Raw genomic sequence first — 15,492 nt, forward strand, 5'->3', positions numbered from 1 at the left:
CTTGCAAAGAGATGGGGATGAATGGCTGTGATCCTTATGAATTTCTTAGACTAATGGCCTGGGAGGGACCCTGGAAGTTTCCCAGCCTCCAAATTGTCTGCTGAAAGGCAGAAGGGGAGGGCGGGGCAGATTTATTTGCACCTTGGGTACATATTTGCTCCTGGCCGTGCCTCACTCCCCTCTGGAGCAGGGCCTCAGGTGAAATGTTTACCTGCTCCACCTCCCCTTCACGCTGCCATATAGCTTCCCTCCCAGTGGGGCAGGTCTCTGAGAGCACAGAGCACGGGACTCTTCTCTCTACCCAACGGAGCCATCGACCATGGCAGCCCTGGCGGCCAGAGTATCCAAGCAGCGCGCAGCAGCTGACGGTCTCGGCTCCAACCAGAAAGCCGTGAAGTACTTGGGCCAGGACTTTGAGACCCTGAGGCAGCAGTGCTTGGACTCAGGCGTCCTATTTAAGGACCCAGAGTTCCCAGCGTGCCCATCAGCCTTGGGCTACCAGGATCTTGGACCACACGCCCCCCAAATTCAAGGCATTGTCTGGAAGCGGCCCACGGTAAGGGGATGGGCTTTCTGTTGTGTCAGGATGCAGGCCCCCACTTCTGGTCAGAAGTAGCTGAGGGAGAAGTTTTGGTTCTTGATCCTATGTTCCTGGATCCTGTATGTCAGACTACCCCCAACCCCGACTTAAAAAAAAAATCTTTTCAGGGGTGACAAGGTATAGAGGGAAGAGCACGCACTGGCTTTGGAACCAGACACGTTAGATTTGAATGCTGCCTCTGCCTGTATGGCCTTGGACAGATAATCTCTGTAAGCTCGGTTTTCTCATCTGTAAAATGGTGCTACTGGCATCTTATTTTTCAGTGTTGCTACAAGGACTGGAGATAAAGCTCAGAGCACAGTGCCCGGCACATAACAGGCACAGAAGATGTGGTGGCTATTGCATAGGACCCCCTGGGCCAGTGCATGATGGAACAAACCAGTGCTAGAAGTAATCAGTCTGGGGTACAGTGTGACATCATTGCCGAAAGGTGCAGGGCTGCTTAAGGTCCTGAGTTGTCATTTTTCTCTCAGGCCTAGGGAGTGGACAGATGGGGGCTGGGGAGCGGGCTGTGAAGGCAGGTGGAAGTCAGGGGCTCTGGGATGCTGTCTCTGATACCCCCCAAATCTCAAGGTCAAGGGATGGAGAACTGTCCTCCCAAAACCTGGGCCCATGACCTACTGCTCTGTGACCCTTGTTAGTGATTTAACCTCAGGGATAGGACCCCCCACCCCCACCCAGAGTGGTTGTGAGAACTGAGATAATCCTATGACGTGCTCTGTTCAGTGTCTGGCCCACAAGTCTCATAAGAGAACACCCTCTATGGCCCTTAGACAGGGGTCCTTTTGTCTCCTAGACCATGATGGGAAAATCAAGTCATGGTCCTTATTTTCTTGGCAATGGTTGAAAAGGGAGGAGAAGGAGAGAATAACTCATTAGATGTGGTCAAAATCATCCTTTAACTCCAGCTATCTCTACCTCTTCTGTTTTCATCCTATCAATTTTTTAAAATTAATTAATTAATTTTTATTTATTTATTGGCTGCATTGGGTCTTCGTTGCTGCACACAGGCTTTCTCTAGTTGCTGCGAGCGGGGGCTACTCTTCATTGTGGTGTGCAGGCTCCTCACTGTAGTGGCTTCTCTTGCGGTGGAGCACGGGCCCTAGGCACGTGGGCTTCAGTAGTTGTGGCACATGGGCTCAGTAGTTGTGGCTCACGGGCTCTAGAGCACAGGGTCAATAGTTGTGGCACACAGGCTTAGTTGCTCCGTGGCATGTGGAATCTTCCCAGGGCAGGGCTCGAACCTGTGTCCCCTGCATTGGCAGGCAGATTCTTTACCACTGCACCACCTAGGAAGCCCCATCCTATCAATTTTATACAACAGTTACCACCTCTGAACATACCTCCTTTGCCCTGCCTCTCTTCAGCCCCCCATGGCCATCTTCCATTCCCTTCTGGAATCTGTGTGTTTGCTCTAGGATGTTGGCAAAATCAAGGTTGGGAACCATGGTTTTATAGCCTAATGTCAAGAGTTGACAGTCGTGTTTCATTTCAACAGACAGTTTTTTTAGGCCTCTGCTTTGGGCCAGGCATTGGCTATGCTCTGTTTGGGAAAGTGGTGGGGGAGAAACTGAGGTCTCAGCTCTGATGGAGATTGTGGGGAGACAGACACGTGAATAATGGACTGACATCCTGGGCAGAATGAAGGAAGTGCTAACAGAGGCAAAAACCACAGGTGTGGGAACCTGGGATGTTAGAACAGAATGATGGAAAGATTTAAGGGAGGAGGATGCACTCAAGTGGAATTGAAGGACCCCGAGGAGCTTGGGGGAGGGGAGATGGGTGGTGGGGAGGGGAGATGGGTGGGGAGAAGGGCAGAAGATTTCACTCTGTGACCAAAGTCAATATCCTTAGCCTTTGCCTAATTTTTCTCCTTCATTTGAAATTCTTAAAGCCTTCACCTCTGTAACCACATTGCACGTTCTCCCTTAAACTGTGTCTTCACCTGGTCTCACTGTCCACGTAGATGTGGTAATTTCAGACTGAAATGCTGATTTGTGCCTGTCAACAAAAAGTCATAAAAGCCAGATGATGGTAGTACAACCTAATTAATGTAGAATTGAAACCCTCCCATTATTGAGAGTTTTCAGATGAATAAATAAAAGCTTGTCAAAATGTACCCTCTCCATCCTCAGTCATCAGTGAAGGATTCTCACACGGCTGCTTTTGGCCAGGCTGTGCTCACATGGTACATTATAGGACCCAGTTTTATCCTCTAAGATCTTACAGATTATTGAATTGACTCTTGAGTTGGCAATGACCCTGATTCTATCTCTATCAGGGATGTGCCTTGAAATCTGGGGAAATCAGCCTGTTCCTAAATGCTTCATTTCTTTCTTCCCTTGAGACCTCTCAGGGAAAGAAGGTTGGGTTGTCCAGAAATAAGGTGACCAACGAGTTCATTTGCTCTTCTTTCCTTCCCCTCCTCCCATCCCCCCCTTCCTTCCTTTCTTCCCTCCCTCCGTCTCTCCTTCCTTCCTTTTTCTTTTTTTCTTAAATTGTGGTAAAATACACACAACATAAAATTTACCATCTTAATCGTTTTTAACTATATACTTCAGTGAACAGTAAGTTGTGCAACTATTGCCATCAACCATCTCCCGAACTTTTTCATCTTACAGAACTGAAACTCCACACTCATTAACTCCACATCCCTCCTTCCATTTTTATGTCTGTCTCTCTGAGTTTGACTAATCTAGGTACCTCATATATACCCCTAACAGTGAGCCTGGTGGTGAGCAGACCCACCTCTCCTTTGGGAACCAATCCGTTGTCTGCTCCTAGATCCTGCTTTTCTCATGCACACGTATCACCTCCCTTCTAATAAGTCTTTCACACATAATCCCTTGTGGGCATTTCTTCCTCTTCTCCTTTTGTATATGTTGTCTGCATTCTAATATTATGCACTAGACTTTTTCTATGATTTTTTTATGAATGTCTGTCTTGCTTTCCTACGTAGGATGAAAGCACTTTGAGGCCAAGAACCATGTGTTTTCTTTTCCTCTGTTTTACCATGCTCCCATCTTTCCCCTGCCTGCTATGGTGCAAATAGTACCGTGTGTAGAATGGGCATCTGATACATGCTTGCCGGGTAAACAAGAAAGAAAGGGGGCCTACAGAGTGCCTCATTGTGCCCTAGTAGAGCCCTAGAGCCATGAGCTTGCCTGTGGCAGGTGCCACTGTGAGGTAGGGGAGTGAGGGAAGTGCAGGTCAGATGTGGGAATGAAGTTGAGTTCTCCTCTCTGCACTTGCTGACGCCTCAGTGTTTCCATCAACACACAGGGTCACTGAGTCACGTATTTAATGGGTGTCCACAGGGTGCAGAGCATTTTGTTAGAGTGCTAAAGGTTAGCCTCATCCTCTCCCTGTAAATAGGGGTGTTGCCTGAATGGGTGAGATCATATTTCCTCACCTTATTATCTCAGCCTTTGCCTTTCTCCTACCTCCCGCGCTTCACGCACACACACACCCACACAGAATGTATAGCGACAAAAAGAGTGGTCACAATGGGGGCTGTGTGACCAGCTGCTGCGCTGCCACCCCTGGCTGTGTGACTGTGGGCAGCTCTCCTGCCTTCTCTGAGCTTCAGAATCCTCTGCAGTAAAATGCGGTATGTGCAGTAAAGGATCCCCTGGGTCTCTTCCATGAATTTTGTGACTATTCAAGTTCCTTCATCCTTGCTGCCACCATCACTGGGCATCTTGTGACTTGTGTTTTGTCCCCAATTGCTTTCAGGAATTGTGTCCCAGCCCTCAGTTTATCGTTGGTGGAGCCACGCGCACAGACATTTGTCAGGGTGCTCTAGGTGAGTAACTGGCGAGAGTCCTGTTTGTTTTCAGAGAGGGAGGTATGTATGTGTAATGGGTAACATCAGATGACGCTCTTAGGTTTGAGCGACTACATTATGTCTGTGACTTATCCGTATGGGTTTGTGTTTTTGAGGCCGTACTCTCCACCTAGGTCTGGAATGCTGGAACTACATTTGGCTCCTCCTAACAAGAGATTTCTCACATGCTCATTTAACCCCTTGTAATGCCAGAGTCGCAAGCTAGGATTATAGGCATACAGTAGAAAACCATGCTGTGCTGTTTTGATAGTAATTACCTCTAAGTGGACATAATTTGCCCTGTGGAATGGCCATGTCTACGCAGTGATGGGTTATCATAATAGATGCTCTTATCATGAGTAAGAAAAGAAGAATCCTAGCTTTCCAGCCAAGCTTTCTTTCCGGCCCGGAATCCTAGCATTAAGAACCTTCACTTCCCAACCTCTCATATTCCCTCCAAATCAGGCACAAGTAAGCTGAGGAAATTATTTATTTTATTTTGTTTTGTAAGTTCTAACCTTAAGTGTTAGAAACCGAAGATTTCCTTGATAGTAGATGAATGCTGTTGATCTCATAAGCCCTCCTGATCCCAGGGCATCACAGTTTCTGCATTGAGTGGGACGACACTGACATTTTAGGGACAACATGGCTCTGAATTGAATTTGCTGGGCTTCCAAATGGCCAGCCAGTGACAGCTGCAGGATATAGAACTGGAAATGAAGGTAGCAGGAAACAAATCCTACTTGCTGACAGTCAGCCCAACAAACAAAATCTCAGCATCCATGGGCCCTGATCACCCTTTATCTTTCAGGAGATTTCCCCTCCGTCTTTTTTCTCCTTGTTCCTCAAACCTGTTCTCTTCAGCCTGCTGGAAACATTTGTGATTTTGAAAATCACTGGCATTTATTTTAAATGCTTCCAATGTTCTCTCCTTTAATGACTATAGCCAGTATCCCCTTAGCCAGAGCTCATGGAGTGTGAGTACAAAGCAGTGAGAATGGTTTGGGTACCATACAGACGTGTGCCCTGTTCCCTGAAAGCCACAGCCTCCGTGTCCTAAGCCTTTGTGTGAGGGCTCACACAGGGGTAGCGTTCTGACCTTTTCTTGTTCTGGGTAAGTGCGCTGTGCCTTTTTACTTCCAGCTAAATGTTTAACCTAATTTAGCACGCGTCTCAGGGAAACACAACTTCAAATCTACGCTTTTAACAGCTTTCTGTTGTAGATGTTTTGACTTTGGAAAAGGTATGTATTAAATGTCTCTTAATTGATCGACTTGGGTAGATCTTACTTTGAATAGTTTCAAGCTCAGAGAAAACAGGGCTTCTCAAAAGACGCCTCAGCGTTACCATGGTGAGTGTGTGCTGCCGATGGAGCCGGTGGCTGGAGGAGCAGGAAATGAACCCAACTCTCCAAATCCAGCTCACATCAAAGTGAGGGGGCCACGCTGTGGAGGCTGCCCCAGGTTAGCCCTGCTGCACTGGTGGTTTTTAATGAACCGAGCGGAAAGGGGTTGTTGAGTCCAATTTCCTGAAGGATGCTTGGTATGGGCCGGAGGGCCTGTGGACCAGAGAGAGCTACAACAAGTATCGAATTGGGTGCCTGGGCACCGGGCCTGCATCTCGGCACCATGGCGGTTGCCAGGGGCTGAGTGAGAACAACCTATGTGGCCTCTGAGACTTGGTCCCGGTGGCCTTAACAGTGTGTGGATCATGGTGAGATTAAGAGGAAAAATTCCTGCTCAGAGAACCAGGCAGTGTCACGCCGCACCTGTTGAATCAGGGTGTGACAGAGATCAATATTTGTTCAGGGCCTTGCAGGCTTGGCAGAGTCCGGCACAGCGCCGTGGTGTCGAATGCAGATCTGAAACATTTTTGTTACTATTTTTCAACTGTTGATCTGTGTGATGAAAATGATGTCCTCTACACAGTTTTGTGTTACTGTGATTTTATTATTATTTTGAATACACACTGTTCAAACATGCAAACAACTGAAGGGTCCACAGGGAAGATTCAGCTTCCTGTCTGTCTCCATCTACTCTACTGCTTGCTGCCCTGGAACCTGCCTTTCCTATCATTTCAGTGTTTCTTTATGCAAATCCAAGCAAGTTTAAATGCATATTCTAATTTGTGTCCCCATCTCTCCTTGAAGGCAGCACACTGTAAACACCGTTTGGCACCTTTCCATCATTTGTTATTATTTTACTAAATAAAGCGTCTTGGAGATCTTCCCATGTTAGTGTATGAAGGGCTTCGTTCTTTTGTAACCACTCAGAACACTGTAGTCCATTGTGTGATGTACCACAGTTGATTTAGTCTGTCTCCTATTGATGGACACTTGAGTTATTTTCTCTCTTAGGCTATTATACAAAATGTTGCAGTGAATACTTCTACGTGGTATTGTGTGTGTGAGGGTTTTTGTCAGCAGGTTTGAAGTGTGGCTGCTTCAGTCACCGTGGAATATCTTTCCCTTCTATTTGATTCCTAGTGCTTAGTGCCCTCATGTTTGGTCTCACTATCATCACTGTCCTATCTACGCCGAGGAAAGGGCCCAGGACAATCATTCACACACATGAATTTGAGTCGGGGGATTTGTTTATTGAACATTTTCTCCAGAACGTGAAAGAATTGTACTGTTATATCTTTAGTTACACTAACCCTCACTAACTTATTTCCTTTTGGTATGAATGCAGACAATGAAGCACAGTAATCGAAATCACGGATTATATTCATATTACATTACAATTGTTGCAAATATCTCAAAATACCATTTATACTCATCATAATTATACTTATTAGGTGCCACTCCAAAACTTTTATATAGAATGTTAATAAAAGAAGCATGAACATTACCATATTCTCATTTAAACAGCATATTTTGATAACTATTTCAATATAATTATATACATACCTGATGTAGCTCTTGCCAAGCCAGGCCTTCCTCCTCACCACGTGCGTCTCTTGGCCCCCACTGGAGTCTGTGCTCGTGCAGAGCCCAGGAGCTAACTCTCTTCGGAGACGTTATTACAGGAGGAAAGGCTGGAAGTCTGCAATGCTGAAGATTCAGTTGCTGCAGATACTCCTTACCGTGTGCAACATAACTTTTGTTGGATGACTCAGTCTCAGCTGGAGAGCAGTGTGGTTTGTCTCCACGCAGGCAATCAAATGGCTGTCGGGTGATGAAACAGCCCCCAGACAAAAGCCCTCCCTGGATCCCCAGGCCTGGCGCTCTGCACCCTGACACACTAGGGAGGGGTCCCCCACAGCCCCAGCCTTTCTGTGCTCCGTCTTCCTGGCACAGCCCACGCTCACCAGCTCCAGCGAGGGCCACACACACAGCATCCCTCCAGTGTGAGGAGATCTCAGGGCCACATCGCATGGCGAGAGGGTAAGCTGTTAAGTGTGGGATTCCCTGTCGGGCACGTCTGCGGTGCCCATTTCCAGAGGAGGCTCACGGCTGATGCATCACCTAGGGAACGGCAGGCGCCTCGCCGGTCCCTCTGCTACCTGTCCCAGTACCGTCTGTCTCTCCCTTGCATTTTGGCCCATGCATGTCCCTCTGAGGCCCCTGTGGCCACAGAAATAGATTCTGCCCCACCATGGAGTGCACGTTTCTGGCTTCATTTGCTCATCTCAGTAAGTCGTGACTGTGCACGGGCTAGAACTCCTTTGCTTGTTGGCTTCAGAATTCCAACCCAAGCAGCTTAAGGAAAAAGACGTCATTGCCTCACCCCTGTAGACCACGGAAAGGGAAGGGCAGTGCTGGCCCCGGGAAGCCTGGATCCAGGCATCTAGATGCTCCTGGAGCCCTCTCTGCCTGACCCATCTCCGCTCCACCCTCTTCTGGGCCAGGCCGGCTGCACACAGCAGGAGAGATGGCCACTAGGGTTCCAGACATCACCTGGGTCGTATCGCAAACCAGCTTTGACTTTACAAATCTCAGAGAAAGCCTCTGATCTGGTGGCTGAGGTCTTTGCGCACTCCTTGGGTTCAGTTATCTCAGCCAGAGCGGGGAGCTACTATGCGGTTGGCTCAGCCTGGATCATGGTCTTGCTCTTGAGACTGAGAGCCGCCCCCCAAACCACGAGGGGGTTCTCCAAAAGAAGGGGGCAGAGTGTAGTGGGCCGACAGAATGGAGAAAGTATACCTCAACGTGCCAGTGGGGTGGAGGGGACCAGGTCTGGCCAGACTGCTTTCCCTGCCCCAGATCACCTCTGTTCTTTGGACTCAGTGGCCCTGCCGTCTTCCCCCCGCCCCTGCATCCATCACCCTGCAGTGCTCCAGGACATGTCACTCCCTGAAGGCTGCTCTTCTCTTTCTCTGGATCTGCTACCAGCAGTGCCTAATGCGGCACCCCACGTGCAGGAAGCCCCTCAGGGAGACCTGGGTCTTCATGGTCTGTCTGTGGCCATGCCACCTCGGTTTGCGCAGCTGTACAGTTGGCATGTAATCAAACCCAGCTTGCCAGGTGGTTGTGATGAGGAGAGAATTGGCATGACTCCTTGTCCTCCCGGAAGCGGGCACTGTGGTGGGCGGAGGTGGATGTCATAATCTTGGGGGTCCTGCCTTGTGTGCTCCATGGGACTGTCTTCCGCCTCACTGTAATCTGCGGTTGCTGGGGTGTGGCAGGGCTCCATGAATGTTTACTGACCTTCTGATCTGTTGCCTAAACCCTTTGCCTTGAATCTTTATAAAATCATGAAAACAGGAATAGCTTAAATCAGAGGCTACTTGTGTCTTTTTCTCCCTTCCTTGTCAATATCACTCTTGGCCATCAGGTTGCATCAGGCATTTGGAATAAAAAAAAAATCCCATCCTGGGAATTCCCTGACAGTTGAGAAGTTAGGACTCAGCGCTTTCACTGCAGGGGTCATGGGTTCGATCCCTAGTCTGGGAACTAAAATTCCATAAGCCACAAGGTGTGGCCAAAAAAAAAAAAAAAAAAAAAAAATCCATCCTGAAGGTGACTACACCTGAAGGTAACTACGTGTCTTTTTTATTTTATTTTATTTTTATCACAGAAACCCTTTTATTTTAAATTTTTTTTGGCATGCAATAAACTGCATATATTTAAAGTGTACAATTCGACATTTTTTTCTTATTAGTAATGTATACATGAGTATCCCAATCTCCCAGTTCATCCCCACCCCACTCTGCTTTCCCTACTTGGTGTCCACATGTTTGTTCTCTACTTCTGTGTCTCTATTTCTGCCTTGCAAACTGCTTGATCTGTACCATTTTTCTAGATTCTGCATATATGCATTAATATACAATATCCTAAATGTCCATCAACAGATGAATGGATAAAGATGTGGTGCATCGATCAAGTGGGGTTTATCCCTGGGATGCAAGGATTCTTCAATATACGCAAATCAATCAACGTGATACATCATATCAACAAATTGAAGGATAAAAACCATATGATCATTTCAATAGATGCAGAAAAAGCTTTTGACAAAGTTCAACATCCATTTATGATAAAAGCTCTCCAGAGAATGGGCATAGAAGGAAATTACCTCAACATAATAAAAGCCATATATGACAAACCCAAAGCCAACATTGTTCTCAATGGAGAAAAACTGGAAGAATTCCCTCTAAGAACAGGAACAAGACAAGGGTGTCCACTCTCACCACTGTTATTCAACATAGTTTTGGAAGTGTTAGCCACAGCAATCAGAGAAGAAAAAGAAATTAAAGGAATCCAAATTGGAAAAGAAGAAGTAAAATTGTCACTCTTTGCAGATGACATGATATTATATATAGAAAACCCTAAAGACTCTACCAGAAAACTGCTAGCACTCATTGATGAGTTTAGTAAAGTAGCAGGATACAAAATTAATGCACAGAAATCTCTTGCATTCCTATACACTAACAACGGAAGAGCAGAAGGAGAAATTAAGGAAACTCTCCCATTCACCATTGCAACCAAAAGAATAAAATACCTAGGAATAAACCTGCCTAAGGAGGCAAAAGATCTGTATGCAGAAAACTTTAAGACATTGATGAAAGAAATCAAAGATGACACAAACAGATGGAGGGACATACCATGTTCCTGGATTGGAAGAATCAACATCGTGAAAATGACTGTACTACCCAAAGCAATTTACAGATTCAATGCAATCCCGATCAAATTACCAATGGCATTTTTCACAGAACTAGAGCAAGAAATCTTACGATTTGTATGGAAACGCAAAAGACCCCGAATAGCCAAAGCAATCTTGAGAAGGAAAAATGGAGTTGGTGGAATCAGGCTTCCTGACTTCAAACTATACTACAAGGCCATAGTGATCAAGACAGTATGGAACTGACACAAAAATAGAAAGGAAGATCAATGGAATAGAATAGAGAACTCAGAAGTAAGCCCAAACACATATGGGCACCTTATCTTTGACAAAGGAGGCACGAGTATACAATGGAAAAAAGACAGCCTCTTCAATAAGTGGTGCTGGGAAAATTGGACAGCAACATGTAAAAGAATGAAATTCGAACACTCCCTAACACCATACACAAAAATAAACTCCAAATGGATTAAAGACCTACATGTAAGGCCAGACACTATCAAACTCCTAGAGGAAAACATAGGCAGAACACTCTTTGACATCCATCAAAGCAAGATCCTTTTTGACCCACCTCCTAGAATCATGGAAATAAAATCAAGAATAAACGAATGGGACCTCATGAAACTTAAAAGCTTTTGCACAGCGAAAGAAACCATAAACAAGACAAGAAGGCAACCCTCAGAATGGGAAAAAATAATTGCCTATGAAACAACGGACAAAGGATTAACCTCCAAAATATACAAGCAGCTCATGCAGCTTAATACCAAAAAAGCAAATAACCCAATCCACAAATGGGCAGAAGACCTAAATAGACATTTCTCCAAAGAAGACATACAGATGGCCAACAAACACATGAAAAGATGCTCAACATCACTAATCATCAGAGAAATGCAAGTCAAAGCCACAATGAGGGATCACCTCACACCAATCAGAATGGCCATCATCACAAAGTCTGGAAACCACAAATGTTGGAGAGGGTGTGGAGAAAAGGGACCTCTCCTGCACTGTTGGTGGGAATGTAAGTTGGTACAGCCACTATGGAAAACAATTTGGAGGTTCCTTCAAAAACTACAAATAGAACTACCATATGATCCAGTAATCCCACTCCTGGGCATATACCCAAAGAAAACCATAATCCCAAAAGAAACTTGTACCATAATGTTTATTGCAGCACTCTTTACAATAGCCAGGACATGGAAGCAACCTAAATGCCCATCAACAAATGAATGGATACAGAAGATGTGGCATATATATACAATGGAATATTACTCAGCTATAAAAAGGGATGAGATGGAGCTATATGTAATGAGGTGGATAGAACTACAATCTGTCATACATAGTGAAGTAAGTCAGAAAGAGAAGGACAAATATTGTATGCTAACTCACATATACGGAATCTAAAATTGGTACTGATGAACTCAGTGACAAGAACAAGGAAGCAGATACAGAGAATGGACTGGAGAACTCGAGGTATGGGAGGGGGCGGGGGGTGAAGGGGAAACTGAGAAGAAGCGAGAGAGTAGCACAGACATATATATACTACCAACTGTAAAATAGTCAGTGGGAAGTTGTTGTATAACAAAGGGAGTCCAACTCGAGGATGGAAGATGCCTTAGAGGACTGGGGCAGGGAGGGTGGGGGGGACTCGAGGGGGGGACGTCAAGGAAGGGAGGGAATATGGGGATATGAGTATAAAAACAGTTGATTGAACCTGGTGTACCCCCCCAAAAAAAAAAAAAAGTAAAATTATGACCTTCTTACAAATGAAAAATAAACATGTGTGAAATATTTCTAAAAAAAAAAAAAAAAAAAAAGATGTGGTGCATATATACAATGGAATATTACTCAGCCATAAAAAGGAACGAAATTGGGACATTTGTAGAGACATGGATGGACCTAGAGACTGTCATACATAGTGAAGTAAGTCAGAAAGAGAAAAACAAATAAAGTCTTTATTTTTAAAGGATTTCAAAGTTCATGCAAATCAGTGCATTGGCTTATCTATCTTCAAATCACTGGTACTGCTGGGAGGAACATAAAGGTGTTTGAAGGTGCTTGCTGGTCCTCAACAAGGAGGGATGTCTCAGGGACAGACCACGAATGACATTGTCCCAAGGCCCTGTGGTGGCTGTGGGTAAAGGAACACAGGGAGACACCTCCACCTTCTGCTTGCTGGCTCCTGTGATCCCTGGGGGTGGGGGGACTCTGCTCTGAGCCTCTGAGTCAGCCTGTCTCTCTAAGGCTCAGCAGGATCACGCAGGTCCACCACCCTTACCTTAGTGCATCTGCAGGCAGGGGAAACCTGAGACAGGATATCACTCATGCCTACGACTGTGAAAATGCAACAGGACTTGATACATCTTTGGGCATCTTTTGCCACCTACTGTTTTCAGGAATGAGGAGCAGGATATTTTCTTAAACAAGGGACAGAGACTTGCAGAATTTAGATAGAAATTAGAGTGCTTTCTGAATAATAAATGCTATAGTGTTTATCCAAGCTTTTGATCTAGTGGTGGTTTATTTTCCATGCAGAGCAGGATTAGTGAGGGAGCTAAGCTTTTCTTTGAAGGGTTTGGTGAGTTTTGGGGTTTATCCTGCTCTCTTCCCCTCTATCTACTCTGTGTGTTTGTGCTCTTGTGTGTTTATCTCTTCCTCCCTCATTTCTCTAGTGACTTGGTTTTTCTCCTTACCTTTATGGAATTGGTGTCTTTTTCATCTTTTTTGTATTTATTGAGTAGAGTTTTATATTCTGTATTTTCGTTTTGAAAGGTAAGTGACTGGCCTGTTTCACTTGTCTCTATAGACAAAGAGTGAACAACAACGCCTAAATTCAGGCAACTTCTCTGAAGCAACACTTGCATCAATTTTCCTCTGTGAGCCATGCTTTCCCACCCAGAGGGGCCTGCTATCCAGGAACAGGGTCCAGGCGTGCACCATCCTCAACAGTCAGGACTGGTGGCAGCATCTTCACAAGTGTTTTTCTGGATACCTTTTGATCTGTAGCATCCTTCGAGGACTGGGGCAAAGTAAATCAATTCACTAGGACTGAATGGTTACTTTTAATGAGCAATTAGGGGAAGCCTGAGAGAACTCAAAGGGGCCATACCCCCTCATTGATTCTAGAGAGTGCAGGGGTCAGACTTCTGGGAGGTAGAAAAACAGCAGATGACATTTCCTTGCAGCTCAGTCATAAGTGACATGGGGAAGTTTGCTTTTGTTAATACAATCCTCTCCTACTTTCAGTGATTCCCTCTCCAACCCCCTTCTTTTAAAAGTATAAACATTTCAGATTTTTTTTTTTTTCTGGCCACACCACACATCATGCGGGATCTTAGTTCCCGTGACCAGGCATTGAACCTGTGCCCCCTGCAGGGGAAGGGTGGAATCTTAACCACTGGACTGCCAGGGAAGTCCCAGTGATTCCCTTTTTTTGTGGAATATCTTTCCCTTATATTTGATTCCTAGTGCATAATGTCCTCACGTTTAGCCCCACTATCACCACTGTCCTTTCTACCCTGAGGAAAGTGCCCAGGACAACCATTTACACTTTAGTATGAATTTGAATCAGTGTATTACAGGAAGATTTGTGTATAGAACATTATCTTAAGAGCATGAAAGAATTGTAGTTACATTTTTAGTTACACTAACCCTCACTAACTTATTTCCTTTTGGTATGAACACAGGCAATGAAGCACAGTAATAGAAATCATGGATTATATTCATATTACATTACAATTGTTGCAAACATCTCAAAATACCATTTATACTCATCATTAACTCATTATTATGCTGCTTATTAGGCCCCACTCCAAATCTTTTATATAGAATGTTAATAAAGAAGCAGGAATCTTACTATATTGTTATTTTAAAAACATATTTTGATAACTGTTTATTTTATTTTATTTTATTTTGATAACTGTTTATTTTAAAAGCATATTTTGATAACTGTTTCAATATACTTTTTGTAGTCCTATTTTTTATTTTATGCATTTAGAAACATTATGCTGAGATCAGCTCTTGACTTCACTAAATTGCCAAAGGGGCCAGGCACAGGAAAGATTAAGAACCCCACATTACAAGAATATTAAGCTGTTTCTGACAGGGGGAGATTTCTTTTTGCAGCAAGGGAATTTTGTCAGCACTCTTTAGTTTTTCTAAGAGATATCCTGACTATCTCTCACTTCCTAAGAGAGATGCAAAAAACACAGGCCAGTCCCTGAGTCCCCAGGGAGACAAAGTCTTGCCCTTGAGGTTACTAACCTGGTAAGGAGGTGGCGCGTGGTGCCAGGCCCGTGGGGGAAGCACTCTCTGAGCTCTATCTTGGCTGAGCACCTGAGGTTTGGGTCTAAAAACCAAGTCATTTTAACGTAGTCCACAGACCCAATAGGATCCCCACTATTAGGGCCCGACTCCACGCCTGACAGCTCAGGGCACACCCCGGGCTTAGCTTCCCACTTTGCAGACACCACCCCAGGGCTCAGGGATGATTTCTCCATCAGGGACAGGCCCTGAATCCTAGGCTTTTCCATCCCTCTCTGATTTCTTTGGAGTACACTGCTGCCCCCGCCTAAGGTGGCTGATTAAAGGGCATCGCTACAGGAAACCTGGGGCCAGCTGCAGACCGTGCGGTTGAGGGAGTGCTGGGAATGCAACATCTGCGTCCCCAAGTCTGCGGGGAGCCTGTGTGTGCTGGGTGCTGGGGCTCCTCACCGAGAGGACAGAGCCGACGTGGAGACTGTCCAGGGCAGGAGCAGGAAACATGAGACTACAGGCTGTGCCTGGACCTGCTTATAATTTGGTTCCACCTGGGGCGTTTACTAGAAGCTCCCACAGGAATATCCCAGGCTGTGGTTCACAGGCTGCACCTTCAGTTCCCACCACCCACAGGCTAGAAGCATGGGTCCTCCCTTTCCCTGCTCTCTCCTCCCCCACAAGAGCCTGGTCCTCCCGGAAGCAAATCCATGCCACCTGCTCACTGGAGGAAGGACAGATGCTTCCTTTGTTCTAAG

At 45.5% G+C, this 15,492-nt stretch overlaps 1 protein-coding gene across 1 annotated transcript in view; it reads left to right on the plus strand.

Annotated features, from left to right (window-relative positions):
• Positions 1–319: 319 nt before the first annotated feature.
• Positions 320–15,492, plus strand: part of CAPN8 (calpain 8) — a 62,611-nt gene continuing 47,438 nt past the window's right edge. Inside the window, exons 1-2 of the mRNA XM_057727627.1 lie at positions 320–556; positions 4,337–4,406. Of these exons, the coding sequence (XP_057583610.1) occupies positions 320–556; positions 4,337–4,406 (307 nt within the window). The remainder of the gene's footprint in view (positions 557–4,336; positions 4,407–15,492) is intronic.

The sequence above is a fragment of the Hippopotamus amphibius genome, chromosome 3 (assembly GCF_030028045.1).
Source record: "Hippopotamus amphibius kiboko isolate mHipAmp2 chromosome 3, mHipAmp2.hap2, whole genome shotgun sequence".
Taxonomy (NCBI): domain Eukaryota; kingdom Metazoa; phylum Chordata; class Mammalia; order Artiodactyla; family Hippopotamidae; genus Hippopotamus; species Hippopotamus amphibius.